The sequence below is a fragment of the Emys orbicularis genome, chromosome 15 (assembly GCF_028017835.1).
Source record: "Emys orbicularis isolate rEmyOrb1 chromosome 15, rEmyOrb1.hap1, whole genome shotgun sequence".
Lineage (NCBI taxonomy): Eukaryota > Metazoa > Chordata > Testudines > Emydidae > Emys > Emys orbicularis.
The window spans coordinates 2,278,087-2,292,610 of NC_088697.1; the positions used below are offsets into that span (position 1 = coordinate 2,278,087).

The 14,524-nt window shown below is 58.0% G+C and overlaps 1 protein-coding gene across 1 annotated transcript in view; it reads left to right on the forward strand.

Moving 5' to 3' along the window:
• The window catches only part of DNAH2 (dynein axonemal heavy chain 2), a 108,568-nt gene that overhangs the window by 35,727 nt on the left and 58,317 nt on the right, over positions 1–14,524 (forward strand). Inside the window, exons 22-31 of the mRNA XM_065417371.1 lie at positions 326–429; positions 2,593–2,749; positions 3,304–3,386; positions 4,558–4,738; positions 4,847–4,985; positions 7,690–7,907; positions 8,410–8,508; positions 8,888–9,013; positions 9,751–9,861; positions 10,011–10,199. Coding sequence (XP_065273443.1) covers positions 326–429; positions 2,593–2,749; positions 3,304–3,386; positions 4,558–4,738; positions 4,847–4,985; positions 7,690–7,907; positions 8,410–8,508; positions 8,888–9,013; positions 9,751–9,861; positions 10,011–10,199 — 1,407 coding nt within the window. The remainder of the gene's footprint in view (positions 1–325; positions 430–2,592; positions 2,750–3,303; positions 3,387–4,557; positions 4,739–4,846; positions 4,986–7,689; positions 7,908–8,409; positions 8,509–8,887; positions 9,014–9,750; positions 9,862–10,010; positions 10,200–14,524) is intronic.

The following is a 14,524-nucleotide window of genomic DNA, read 5'->3' on the forward strand; positions in this document are numbered from 1 at the left end:
GGAAGGGCTCTTTGGAGGGGGACGGCTGGGGAACTGGGGACAGCAGAGAAGGGGGCCTTTCCTAGAGCTCTGCTCCCTGCTCCTGCAGACCTTAGCTGGAGGTCAGTGGAGGGGCACTGTGGGATTGTGCTGGGAGAACCAATAGGGCTGGTGCAGCTGTAGGGCCCTCACTTCCTGTCCTCATTAGACGTGGTGCAGAGGATCTCCCAGTGTGATCTCTTGTGCGGGACGTTCTGGGGGTGGGGGTGATGCACGTCAAAGTATTCCCCCATCCCTGCCGAGCCCCCATCCCCCAAACCTGGCGTTGTTTCCTTTCCAACCAAAGGATCGGAACTGGGAAATTATCGAGACTTCCAAGGCGAAGGTCGAGCAGTTTAAGAGGACGATGCCTCTGATCTCAGACCTCAGGAACCCGGCCTTGCGGGAGAGGTAGGTCCGGCTCGTCCGAGGGCACCGTCTGCATGCGCTTTGCTGGCCCTCTGGAGAGTGGCTGAAAGCTGCTCCTCCGGGGAGGAATATACGGGATACTGCACCCCTGGGTCTGTCTGTGATGGGGCAGGATCCCACCGAGGGAATGAATCGTCCTCTGCCTTTCTTAGCTCCTGTCTTCTGAGGAGCTCGCGCACCTTAGCCCGCATTTAAGAAAGACGTTTCCCAACCCCTCTGTGGCCTGGGTAAATTCGCTGTTCCCGGGAGGCCCAGAGACGAGAAGGGATGTGCCCAAGGTCACAGAGAGTGAGTGGTAGGGTTGGGGAGTCCTGAGAGCATCCCCCCCCCCCCAGACCACACTCCCCTGCCCCAATAGGAAAGAGAACCCAGGAGTCCTAACCTGCTGCTTTAACCACCAGACCCCACTCCTCTCCCACAGCTGGGGAATAGAACGCCGGAGTCCTGACTCCCAATCCCCCTGATCTAACCGCTAGCCCCCACTCCTCTCCTAGACCTGGGGAGAGAACCCAGGAGTCCTGGCTCCCAGCCCCCCCCGGCTCTAACCCACCAGCCTCCACTCCCCTCCCAGCACTGGAGAGAGAACCCAGGAGTTCTGGCTCCCAGCCCCCCTGCTCTGACCCCCCAGCCCCCACTCCCCTCCCAGAGCTGGGGATAGAACCCAGGAGACCTGGCTCCCAGCCCCCCCTGCTCTAACCACCAGACCCCACTCCCCTCCCAGAGCTGGGGAGAGAACCCAAGAGTCCTGGCTCCCAGCTCCCTGCTCTAACCACTAGACCCCCCTCCCCTTCCCAGAGCCAGGGAGAGAACCCAGGAGTCCTGGCTCCCAGCCCCCCCTGCTCTAATCACCAGCCCCCACTCCCCTCCCAGAGTGGGATTAGAACCCTGGAGCTCTAGCTGCTAGATTGCGTATGACTGTTCCTGGTGTCCTAGCCATGTGCTTGGCTCTGGGTGTTGTGCGGCTCAGACATGAAGTCTGTTCCCTTGGAGGAATCAGCCAGCACAGCTGGTTTGTTACCACATGGTTCTTGCACCTCCTTGGGGAGTTAAAAGCAAAGGGGCTCAACTCTGATCTCGTTCGTCAGCCCCACACGAACATACGCTCATTAGCGAGCTGGTGGGGGAGAATTCCTCTCCTACCTAACACTGGTGATTCACTGCCCGACACCACGCCTGCACCCAGGGGGAGGTGTGTGGATGTGGGGCGGTGGGAAAGAGGCCGCAATTGGTTGGGAAGGAGGAAGAGCTTATTTTTCCAGTGTCCTGCCGTGCGGCGCCCTTCAAACAAGCCCACACATGGGCGCTGGTTAATAACCCATTGACCACTGAGCCTGGAGCATCACCTTCATCCCAGCTCTCGGAGTGGTGCTCCAAATGGCCCTTGGACACCTGGGGGCAGTGCAGCCTACTGCATTCTCTATTGGTCCACAGAGCTAGCCCCGTCCCTCCCAGCCTCGCTCCCAGGACTGGTTCTGTCGCTCGGCTTTGAATTTCCTCTCACCGGCTTTATCTGGGTGGTGCTGAAGTACCTAGAAATGTATGCAGCCTCCCTCGAGCCCCTCTATCGCCTCACTTTGCTTGTGGGAGTGCATGGGCCCGGGCCGGGGGGCTGTTCCCTGCATGCTGTGGGAACCGAGATCTCTGGGGTTGAAGGGTAGAGAACTCTTCTCCCTTCCTTCTTGCCACTTCCCTGTTCAAGGTTAGCAACATTTATAGCCTTCTTCCAAAGTTGGTGATCATACATCAGTGCACACTGATCTTTTGAGGTCTGCTGATATCCGGGCCATCCGCCAAGTCTTCGCTTTCCCCCTTGGTTTTCTTCCATCCACAGTCACTGAAAGAGCCATCCAAGTGATATAGCTCCCCGGTCTCCGCTGAATATGCCCTCATCAGTGTAGCCTCGACTCCCTCAACTTCTCTACAGTTGGAGCAACCCACATTAGGCCCCTTCCAACCTCGTTTCATTTCCTATCCCGGAGCGGCCAACCATTTGACCATCTCCATTTCCATGGTGGAGAGCGTACTGATTTCCTTTCTTGGGGCTGGCCAAGTCTGTGTACTGAAGGGGTTAGAACTGATCCTGGTTTATCAGCAGAGAGGGCCTGTCCATTCCCTGGTTTAATGCTGTCGGTGGCTTCCCTGCAGGCATTGGGATCAGGTGAAGGACTTGGTCCTCAGGACGTTTGACCAGGATGCTGAAGATTTCAGGCTGGAGAATATTGTGGAGCTCGGCCTGGATCAACACGTGGAGAAAATCAGTGAGATCTCTGCGTCGGCCTCCAAGGAGCTGTCTATCGAGCTGGTAGAGTCTGTCTGTCCCTCTTTCCTCATTCATTTCACAGGCTCTTTTTGAGCAGATGTTGAATGTCTCTGCCCAGATCTTAGCAGGACAGGAGTCCACATCGCAAAACCCACGGTCATATTTGGCACTGATTTGCCAACTATCATCTGGAGCCAGGAGTCCTGACTCCCAGTCACTATTAGATATGTTCCTGCTTGGCGCTTGGAGTAGAACCCAGGAGTCTCAGCTCCCCTCCTTCTCTCTAACTTCCCATCTCAGATCTGGGAATGGAACCCAGGAATCCTGACGCCCCCCCCGCACCTCCTTGGCTCTAACCCACTACCTCCCCTCCCCGAACCAGGAATAGATCCCAGGCTCAGTTCTGACATTAGATGCATGGCCTCTCCTTTCTGACCTTAGCCCCAGTCAATCATAGAATCAGGATTGGAAGGGACCTCAGGAGGTCATCTAGTCCAACCCCCTGCTCAAAGCAGGACCAATCCCCAACTAAATCATCCAAACGTGGTAAGATTTCCCTGTGTATTTCATGCTGTCCATCCCTGTCTTTCTCCCAGGCCCTGCAAGCCATCGCCAAGACCTGGGATGTCGTGCTGCTAGATATTGTGCCGTACAAGGACAAGGGACACCACCGCCTCAGGTAGGGCTTCCAAAGGTCTGCCGTGCAGCACTGACAGGAGAGACGTGGGGGGCAGGGTTCCTGGGTAGACAAGCAGCTGAGCATGGCAGGGTGTGGTCTCCTGCTCGTTACCAGGGGGAAAAGCTGGTTTATTTAATTGTTTCTCTGTCTGTCTGAGTACAGGTAGATAGACCCTCCCTTGAACACCTCCTTCCCTTCCCAAAGCTGAGACTAGAATCCTCCCAGCTCCCATTCTAACCACCAGACCAGGCTCCCCTGGTCCTCACAGAGCCCAAGTGTCCTACGCCCAGTCCTCTTGCTCTGACTGCTAGTCTCCACTCCCCTTCCACAGCCCAGCAGTTCTGAGTCCCGGCACTAGCCACTAAGCATGACTTCCTTTCATTCCAGAAGATCAGAACAGCAGGGCAGGCCGTGGCCTTTAGATTTCCCCTCCGTCTTTCTCACTAACCCAGTTTTATTAGCAGGGAGTGAGTTTGCTGAGGACGTCCTGACCTCTGCAGTTGCTGGCTGCAGCAGGGGTGTCCCTCAGTGATTGGGTTAATACCTGGGAGCTGCAGGGCTTGCGCGTGGCTGGCTTGCTCAGCTCTGTGATGAAAATGTGTTTGTGCCTGAAGGGAGAGAGAGAAACTGGTGTTAGTCTAGGGGGACTAGGAACAAGGGACAGCCAGGGAGTGATCTGGATTGCTGGCAAACAATGAGTGTTTTAACACAGCCAAATGTCAACTCGTATGGCTAGGACGAAAGAGCGCAGACCAGACTTCCAGGCTGGGGGACTCGCCTGGGAAGCAGGGAAAAGAGGTGGGGGCAGGGAATGGGACACGGGGCCTTTCCCCACTAGGGGGTGCTGGCTCCCATCTGTCCCCAGGGCGGGGGGGACTGGCTGGCCAGATGGGACACAGGGCCTTTCCCCTCTAGGGAAGTGAAAGTTCTTCCTCTCTGATGTCTCTTCTGTGGCCCTGCATGAGATGAGTTTGGGGCGTCATTTGAGGACAGAACTGCTGTCCTACCGAGCCCCATTGTGGGCAGCGTTTGCAGAGAGGCCCTGGGCAGAATGGGCCATGGGCGGCGTGCCCCCAAAGGCACATTGGTGGGAGTGCCCCATAGCCGCTCTGCTTGTTGTAAGCCCAGGCCTTTCAGCCTCCCACTGACCTCTTGGTCCTGGCTCCCGCAGGGGGACGGACGAGGTGTTCCAGGCGCTGGAGGATAACCAGGTCTCCCTCTCCACCATGAAGGCCTCGCGCTTCGTCAAGCCCTTTGAGAAGGAGGTGGACCGCTGGGAGCGCTGCCTCTCGCTCATCCTGGAGGTGATCGAGATGGTGCTGACCGTGCAGAGGCAGTGGATGTACCTGGAGGTGAGCAGCCCCCTGCTCAGCATCCCTGAGGGGCTCACACGCAGGGCCAGGCTTCCCCACTAATGATGGGCTGGGCCATTCTCTCTCTCTGGTGCCAATCCCCCACAGAACATCTTCCTGGGAGAAGACATCCGGAAGCAGCTGCCCCAGGAGTCGGCCTCCTTCGATCAGATCAACGCCAGCTGGAAGACGATCATGGACAGACTGAACAAGGATAACAACGCGCTGCGCGGGACGCATTTCCCAGGTAGCTGCTGCTCCCCTTCTCTCCGGACCCCAGCCACAAGTCAGCTGCCTCTTCCCACCTTACACTCCGGACCCAGCCTAGGCCCTGTTTCCTGCCACTGAGCCTCCTCCGAGAGCAGTGATCTCCTCTCGTTTCTAGCTCCTGAGGGGAGTCTGCTCAGTAGGAGTAGGACTATAAGGTGGATAGAAAGCTGGCTAGATTGTCGGGCTCAACGGGTAGTGATCAATGGCTCGATGTCTAGTTGGCAGCCGGTATCAAGCGGAGTGCCCCAGAGGTCGGTTCTGGGGCTGGTTTTGATCAGCATCTTCATTGATGAGCTGGGTGATGGGATGAATTGCACCCTCAGCAAGTTCGCAGATGACACTAAGCTGGGAGCAGAGGTAGATATGCGGGAGGGTAGGGATAGGGTCCAGAGTGACCTAGACAAATTAGAGGATTGGGCCAAAAGAAATCTGATGAGGTTCAACAAGGACAAGTGCAGAGTCCTGAACTTAGGATTGAAGAATCCCAGGCACTGCTACAGGCTGGGGACCGACTGGCTAAGCAGCAGTTCTGCAGAAAAGGACCTAGGGGTTACAGTGGACGAGAAGCTGGATATGAGTCAGCAGTGTGCTCTTGTTGCCAAGAAGGCCAACGGCATATTGGGCTGTATTAGTAGGAGCATTGCCAGCAGATCGAGGGACGTGATCGTTCCCCTCTATTCGGCACTGGTGAGGCCACATCTGGAGTGTTGCGTCCAGTTTTGGGCCCCACACTACAAGAAGGATGTGGACAAATTGGAGAGAGTCCAGCGGAGGGCAACAAAAATGGTTAGGGGACTGGAGCACATGACTTATGAGGAGAGGCTGAGGGAACTGGGATTGTTTAGTCTGCAGAAGAGAAGAATGAGGGGGGATTTGATAGCAGCCTTCAACTACCTGAGGGGGGGTTCCAAAGAGGATGGAGCTCGGCTGTTCTCAGTGGTGGCAGATGACAGAACAAGGAGCAATGATCTCAAGTTGCAGTGGGGGAGGTCTAGGTTGGATATTAGGAAACACTATGTGTCACGGACTCACAAATCGTGCCCACTCCTGGCCCTGTGCGGTCCGTGGGGGGTGCCCCTTTCAGTGCGACAGCCCTTCTCGGGGGTCCACTCTCTCTTGGGGTCAGGCCCCACCACCTCCTGGAGCCGCACCTCTCTGAGCCTTTGCACGCCTGTTTCTCACTGTGGGCCCCCTCAGGGAGTCCACTCGCTCTGGACCCACCGGGCCTCCACCCCCGAAGGGGTTGATGCAACCCTGTTCTCTAGACCGGAGTGACTCTCAGCCAGCGTAAAACAGGAGGGTTTATTGAGAGTTGAACACAGCACAGAAACCTCCCTCAGCCCAGCACATCCCAGTCTCTCTGCATCCAGGTGGGCTCTGCCTGCTCCCCCTCTCCAGCCCAGAGCCCCCCTGCTCCCAGCTGGGCATCTGAGCTTCCCGGCCCCAAGCCCCGCCTCTGTCCATTGTCTTCTCTCCAGGTAAACAGGGTCGTAAACCTGGGCCTCCTCTCCTCGCTTCTGTCCTCTGGCTGGAACCGGCTGGTTAGGTCACTGGGTCCTCACTCTGCAGCCCATTGTTCTCCCACTGGCCAGAACCGTCTGCAACTCCTGAGCTGGGTCTCTGGGTCGGGGTCTCAGGTCACCGGTTGCTGGGGTATCCATCCTCCAGGCCATTGGCTGGGGTCCCACATTCCCTTCTCCGGTCCTCTGTAACAACAAACTCCCTCTCCCCTCCCCTCGTTAAAGCAGTAACACCCGGGGAAACTGAGTCCCACCCCCTCTGCATGCAAACCACTGAAACCCCACCGAAAACAAGAAAAAACAAGAAAATCCCCCACTTCGTCACACTATTTCCCTAGGAGGGTGGTGAAGCACTGGAATGGGTTATGTAGGGAGGTCGTGGAATCTCCATCCTTAGAGGTTTTTAAGGTCAGGCTTGACAAAGGCCTGGCTGGGATGATTTAGTTGGGGATTGGTCCTTCTTTGAGCAGGGGGGTGGGACTAGAAACCTCCTGAGGTCTCTTCCAACCCTGATCTTCTATGACTCTGAGTAACTGGCTCAGAGGCCTCCAAAGGAGATTCAGTGCTGCATGGTGGTGGCTCAGTAGGGGGCGCTCTCCCCTCTCAGCCAGCGCTGACCCCAGTGGAGTGCTAGGGCTCTAAGCCCCAGGGAGAGAGGGTGGAGTTGAGGGTCATTCTCCTCTGGGTCAGCGCTGAGCCCAGGTCCCTAGCATGGGGTTCGGTCCTTAGCATGTGCTGCAGGAGCAGAGTGCGGGGCTCCGGAGGGGCCGTCGCCAGTTAAACAGAAGAGCCCCCTTTAAAAGGCTTGATCTTGCTTGTGGCCACTTTCTCGTCCAAATGGAAAGCGAGGCCATTGCTTGCAGGATGAAAGGTTGCAGCACCTTGAGGTCTGGGGCTGAGGCTGATCAAACTCACTACACCTAGGGCTGAGGCCGGGAGACAACAGGGCTCCCCCCCTGAAGATCTGCCAGGGTGACTCGGAGCCGCATGGGGGCGGGGAGCAGGGATCAGGGATGGAAGGAGGTGGGTTCAGGAGAACCTGGGGGGCGGAGAGGGCGGGCCAGGACTTGACCTTGCTGCTGAAGGCCAAGGGAGGGACCATGTGACCTGGCTGGGGTGGGGCCAGCAGGAGTCAGGGGGCCCGTGGCGCTTTCCCCCCAGGCCTCCTGGACAAGCTGGTGGAGATGAACAGCGCCCTGGAGGAGATCCAGAAATCCCTGGACATGTACCTGGAGACCAAGCGCCACATCTTCCCCCGCTTCTACTTCCTGTCCAACGACGACCTGCTGGAGATCCTGGGCCAGTCGCGCAACCCCGAGGCCGTCCAGCCCCACCTCAAGAAGTGCTTTGACAACATCAAGTCCCTCAAAATCCAGAAGGTCCGGAGTCAGCCCCAGGCCCAGCCTCCTCCTGCCCCTGGTCCTTCTCCCCATTCAACCCCAGGGCCTTGGCTAAATCCCAACCTGGGTGGTGCCATCCGGCTTCCCCAAAGCCAGAGAGGGGATTCTCCTTCGTGTCTTGTTTAACAATGCGGGGGAGCTGGTAGCAGTCGCCATGCACCTCCGCAGAGTGGCTGCACCTCAGAACTGAGCGAGGGACCCCTGTATAAACAGCTACCCCGAGAGGTGGCTGCATCTCAGTACCGGAGGAGGGAACCCGTCTAAACAGATTCTGGATGGGGAGGGTGACCTTGTGGTTACAGCAGAAGGGGACAGCTTCTGCCCTGGTACAGCCAGCTGCCAGCCCCTCTGAATTTGAGCCCCCAAACCCCTCCCCCCCCCTTTGGCCCGCCCTCGGGCCCTGATCTTCATGCCCACCTCACCCGGAGCACGGGAGTCCGGGAGGCACTCGGAGATGGTCATGAGTCTTCTCATTTCTCAGGTGGGAATGGGCAACAAGTCCGAAGCCGTGGGCATGTACTCCTTGGACGGGGAGTACGTGGAGTTCGCCCACTCTGTGCTGCTGGAAGGGCCCGTGGAGGTGAGGGCTCTTTGGGCCAGCTCTGGGCGGTGGGAGCTGGGGCTTTGGGTAGCCCAATCCTGGTTCCTCTCCCCCCCCATGCACCAGCCCGTCCTTGGGCACCTCCGCTGGCTCCCCAGCTCTGGTCCGATCCAATTCAAAATCACTCCCGCTCCTGGGTCTGCGGCAGCCTTCCCGCTGCGGGTGCCAGCCCCTCTCCCCTTTCAGACCTCCGCTGTGAAATCCCCTCTGCCCCCCGGCGCCAGGCCCTGGGTCGGTGGCGCCTGCTTTGCGAGGGAGATGAAGTTGGTGCGAAGGAATCGGGTTGCATTGCCCTGAAGAGGGGGCAGGGGGAACCCCCCTAGACGTCCCCTCAGCCCCTCGTCTGCCTGCCTCCCAGGAGTGGCTGTGTGACGTGGAGCGGGCCATGCGCCTGACCCTGAAGGAGCTGCTGAGAAACTGCCGCCTGGCCCTGAAGAAGATGCTGACGAAAAGGGACAAGTGGGTGAAAGAGTGGGCCGGACAGGTGACTACTGCGCCTCCAGGGCACGGGGGGCCGCGGCTCGGCCAGCAGCTCGGGATGGCCTCTGGGCCACAGGGACTGGCTTTACAGCCTGATCCAGCTCCACTGAAGTCAGTGGGAGTCTTTCTATTGCTGTGGGTTGGATCAGGCCTTTGGTACACTCAGGTCATACGTGAAATGAGTTTGGTGAGCCTCAGCCCAGCCACTCAGTTGAACACGGGGAGGAGGGTTCAGAATTTAGAGTAGAGGATTGAGTGTCAGGACTCCTGGGTACTCGTCCTGGCTCTGGGAGGGGAGTGGGGGCTAGTGGTTAGAGGAGGGGGGCTGGGAGCCAGGACTCCTGGGTTCTCTTCCCGGCTCTGGGGAGTGGGTCCTAGGCATTAGAGCAGGCACTAGGGAATTAGAACTCCGGGCTCCGTACCCTGGATTTCATTCTGCCAGAGCTGGGAAAATCACTTTCCCGGCGTGGGCCTCAGTGTTCCGCCGCGTAAAAGGGATCCAGTGACCCTGACCCCCCCTGGGTAAAGTGCTTAGAGCCCCTAGGCTGGGGGGAAGGCATTCCTAAGTGATCAGGCCGGGCGGAGGAAGAGGGACGTGGGGCCCAGGACGAATGGTCATTTCTAGGATTAGGGTATTGGAGGTCTATGGGCAGGGGGCTCCCCAGAACCGAGCTCAGGGGGGCTGGGGAAGAGGGGATTTGCCAGTGCCCCTCCCTCCACCCCACTCCTCGTTTCTTGCAGATGGTGATCACTGCCAGCCAGATCCAGTGGACAACGGACGTCACCAAGTGCCTGGCCAACTGCAAGGAGCGAGGTGACAAGAAATTCCTCAAGGTCATGAAGAAGAAGCAGGTGAAGGGGAGAGCGCGGCACTAGCCATGCACGCATTCGCACGCCGTCACTGGCCCTCCCGGGCATGCTCACGTGCTCGCACACGTGTGCACACTGCTCACTACTCCACGCCCTCGCGTACGTCTGACCACTGGCTGTTTCCTCGCTAGGTGTCCCTGCTGAATAAATACTCGGAGGCCATCCGGGGCAGCCTGACCAAGATCATGCGCCTGAAGATCGTCGCACTGGTGACGGTGGAAATCCACGCGCGGGATGTCATAGAAAAGCTCTACAAGAGCAGCTTGATGGACGTGACGTCCTTCGAGTGGCTAAGTCAGCTCCGCCTCTACTGGGACAAGGTGAGGATGGACTGGCCTCTGAGTGAGTGAGGCTCACACTGCCCCCTGCTGGCTGGATGTGTGTATGTGGGGCTAGTTCTGCCGCCCCCCTGTGGGGCAGAATCAGTCCTAGCTACACGCCCTCGTCCGCATCACTGCCCCCTGCTGTTCCACCTCAGCAGCTGCACTGAGCAGAGGGGAAGATGTTGCCTCCAATGTTCCTGTAATTCCCTGTAGTTTGCTGTCCTGCTTGGGCCGTCAGCCACCTCTCTCCTCCTCGCTCTCGCCAGCTGCCTCAGCCACCAGCTCTGTTTCACCCCCTCCCTTCCCCTATGGGCTGCCCCCGGTGTCCATTGCCAGGGACAGGGTCCAATATACAATCATAGAAACATAGAATATCAGGGTTGGAGGAGAACTCAGGAGGTATCTAGTCCAACCCCCTGCTCAGAGCAGGACCAATCCCCAGCTAATTCATCCCAGCCAGGAATTTGTCAAGCCGGGCCTTAAAAACCTTCAAGGATGGAGATTCCACCACCTCCCTAGGGAACCCATTCCAGTGCTTCACCACCCTCCTAGTGAAATAGTGTTTCCTAATATCCAACCTAGACCTCCCCAACTGCAACTTGAGACCATTGCTCCTTGTTCTGTCATCTGCCACCACTGAGAACAGCCGAGCTCCATCCTCTTTGGAACTCCCCTTCGGGTAGTTGAAGGCTGCTATCAAATCCCCCCTCATTCTTCTCTTCTGCAGACTAAACAATCCCAGTTCCTCAGCCTCTCCTTGTAAGTCATGTGCCCCAACCCTCTAATCATTTTTGTTGCCCTCCTCTGGAGACTCTCCACTTTGTCCACATCCCTTCTGTAGTGGGGGGCCCAAAACTGCACACAGTACTCCAGGTGTGGCCTCACCAGTGCCGAATAGAGGGGAATGATCACGTCCCTCGATCTTCTGGCAATGCTCCTACTAATACAGCCCAAAATGACGTTAGCCTTCTTGGCAACAAGGGCACACTGCTGACTCATATCCAGTTGGGACCAGTTGGGAGGGAAGTTTAGTGTGAGTGGAGAAGAAGTTTAGAAAGAGAAAATAGGAACAAATACACTGTAACCCCCAGGTCCTTTTCTGCAGAACTGCCACTTAGCCATTCGGTCCCCAGTCTGTAGCAGTGCATGGGATTCTTCAATCCTAAGTGCAGGACTCTGCACTTGTCCTTGTTGAACCTCATCAGATTTCTTTTGGCCCAATCCTCCAATTTGTCTAGGTCCCTCTGGACCCAATCCCTACCCTCCAGCGTATCTACCTCTCCCCCCAGCTTAGTGTCATCCGCAAACTTGCTGAGGGTGCAATCTATCCCATCACCCAGCTCATTAATGAAGATATTGAACAAAACCGGCCCCAGGACTGACCCTTGGGGCACTCCGCTTGATACCGGCTGCCAACTAGACATCGAGCCGTTGATCACTACCTGTTGAGCCCGACGATCTAGCCAGCTTTCTATCCACCTTATAGTCCATTCATCCAATCCATACTACTTGCTGGCAAGAATACTGTGGGAGACCGTATCAAAAGCTTTGCTAAAGTCAAGGTGTACCACATCCACTGCTTTCCCCATATCCACAGACCCAGTTATCTCCTCATAGAAGGCAGTCGGGTTGGTCAGGCATGACTTGCCCTTGGTGAATCCATGTTGACTGTTCCTGATCACCTTCCTCTCCTCCAAGTGCTTCAAAATGGATTCCTTGAGGACCTGCTCCATGATTTTCCGGGGACTGAGGTGAGGCTGACCGGTCTGTAGTTGCCCGGATTCTCCTTCCCTTTTTAAAACATGAGCACTATATTTGCCCTTTTCCAGTCGTCCGGGACCTCCCCCGATCGCCACAAGTTTTCAAAGATAATGGCCAATGGCTCTGCAATCACATAAGCCAACTCCCTCAGCACCCTTGGATGCAGCGCATCCGGCCCCATTGGACTTGTGCATGTCCAGCTTTTCTAAATAGCCCTTAACCTCTTCTTTCACCACTTAGGGCTGCTCACCTCCTCCCCATGCTGTGTTGCCCAGTGCAGCAGTCTGGGAGCTGCCTTTGTCTGTGAAGACTGAGGCCAAAAGAGCATTGAGTACTTCAGCTTTTTCCACATCATCTGTCATTAGGTGGCCTCCCCCATTCAGTAAGGGTCCCACCCTTTCCCTGACCTTCTTCTTGTTGCTAACGTATCTGTAGAAACCCTTCTTGTTACCCTTCACATCCTTTGCTAGCTGCAACTCCAGTTATGCTTTGGCCTTCCTGATTACACCCCTGCATGCTCGAGCAATATTTTTATACTCCTCCCTAGTCATCTGTCCAAGTTTCCACTTCTTGTAAGCTTCCTTTTTGTGTTTAAGCTCACCGAAGATTTCTCTGTTAAGCCAAGCTGGTCACCTGCCATATTTATTATTCTTTCTGCACATCGACATGGTTTGTTCTTCTTCGAGTGCTTGCTCATATCCATTCCAGTCAGGTGTGCGCGCGCCGCGTGCACGATCGTCGGAAAACTTTTACCCTAGCAACACCCGGTGGGTCGGCTGTGGAGCCCCCTGGAGTGGCGCCCTCATGGCGCCGGATATATACCGCAGCCGACCCAGCGCCCCCTCAGTTCCTTCTTACCGCCCCTGACGGTCGTTGGAACTGTGGAGCACAGCATAGCTGGTATCCACACTCCCTAGCTTCTAGCTTATTTCTGTAGATAGTTGTTCATTTAGATAGTTGTGTATAGTAGTTAGAGTTCTTTAGATAGTTGTTATTTAGTTTGTAGTTGTTGTAAATTGTTAGCGGGGGTTAAGGGGGTTGTTCTCCCCCCTTTTTTCCCCCCCGGAGCATACCGGGCTCATGCCCAAGGCTCCTGGCTTTAAGCCGTGCGCGTCCTGCGCGAAGCCGATGCCAACAAGCGACCCGCACGCCTCCTGCTTGAAGTGCCTCGGGGAAGCCCATCACGCAGATAAGTGCCCAATCTGCAAGGCCTTCAAGCCTCGAACGAGGAAGGAGCGGGACTTTCGGCTTCAGCAGCTCCTCATGGAGGCGGCGCTCAGCCCGGATCCTCCCTCGGCGCGCCCGGCCCCGGCACCGAGCGCGTCGGTGCGCAGCGCCCCAGCGGCCCCGACCGGCGCCGCGGACAAGTCCTCCCGGCACCGGCAGACTTCGGCACCGCACCCACCTCAAGAGACTCGGCGCCATAAAAAGGCCCGCAAGGCTCAGGACACTGCTGCCCTGAAGACGCCGGCTCCCCCCGTGCCGGGGGTAGAGCCGCGTCCGCCTTTGGACCGCCAAAAGCAGGCGGCCACACCGTCGACTCCGGCACCGAGGCCGTTGAGTCCGGTACGGACCGTTTCACCACCTAGGCTGGTGGTGGAACCTTGTCTCCCCTCGACTCCGGAGACATTTACTACCGTGAGGGACCTGATCGCACTCACGGAGCCGGCACCGTCGCAGCTCCCGGCACCGGTGGCTCCGCGCATGGTGCAGTCGAGAGGCAAGCCTGCACTGGTGCGCCCACCGTCCCCAACCGTGGACTCTCGGCACCGCTCCAGGTCTCGGAGCAGGTCCCGACGCCGCTCGGAGTCCCGGCGCCGACTATCACCTCGGCGCCGGTCGTACTCGCGGTCGAGGTCCTCTTCGCGGCGCCGCTCCACATCTCGGCACCGTCGCGACCGCCGGCACCGATCGGACTCGAGGCGCACCTCCCGGTACCGGTATGAGCGCCGATCGAGGGACCGCTCCCGGCACCGGGTGTCGTCGCGATCGTCGTCCCGCTCCAGATCCGGATCGCGGCACCGGCGCGGCTACCGGCACCGATCCCGATCCCGGCACCAATCTCCGGCACGCTGGGACAGATCGTCCTACGACCGGCACCGACCGGCACCGCACCAGCTGGGGACGGATGCATCGCGTTCGGCACCGCCATGGCCGTCGAGATCCGCGTCCCACTCCTCTGAAGGGGCCTCTAGATCGGCCTACCCTCCCCAGGGGCAGGCGGCTTCGGCGGACTTCGGCCACTCGCAGGACATGGCAGAGGACCCTACGCAGGGACCTGCTCACTGGTCCTTTTGGACCCCATGGGCCTATCACCAAGCCCAAGGGGCCCCACCGTCTGCCTCCCGCTCGGCACGCTCTGAGCCCAGAGCCCCGGAGGCCACCATCTCCCGCCCCCCGCCAGGGGGCATGGAGGCTCCAGTGCCCACTCCGGCGCAGGCCATAGACCCTGGGACGAGCGAGGCCCAGCTCCAGGAGCACCTGGAGCAAGACTTGCCTTTGGACCCCTTGCCACCGGGAGTATCCTCCTCCTCCTCGCCTGATGAGGCGGTAGCGGGGAC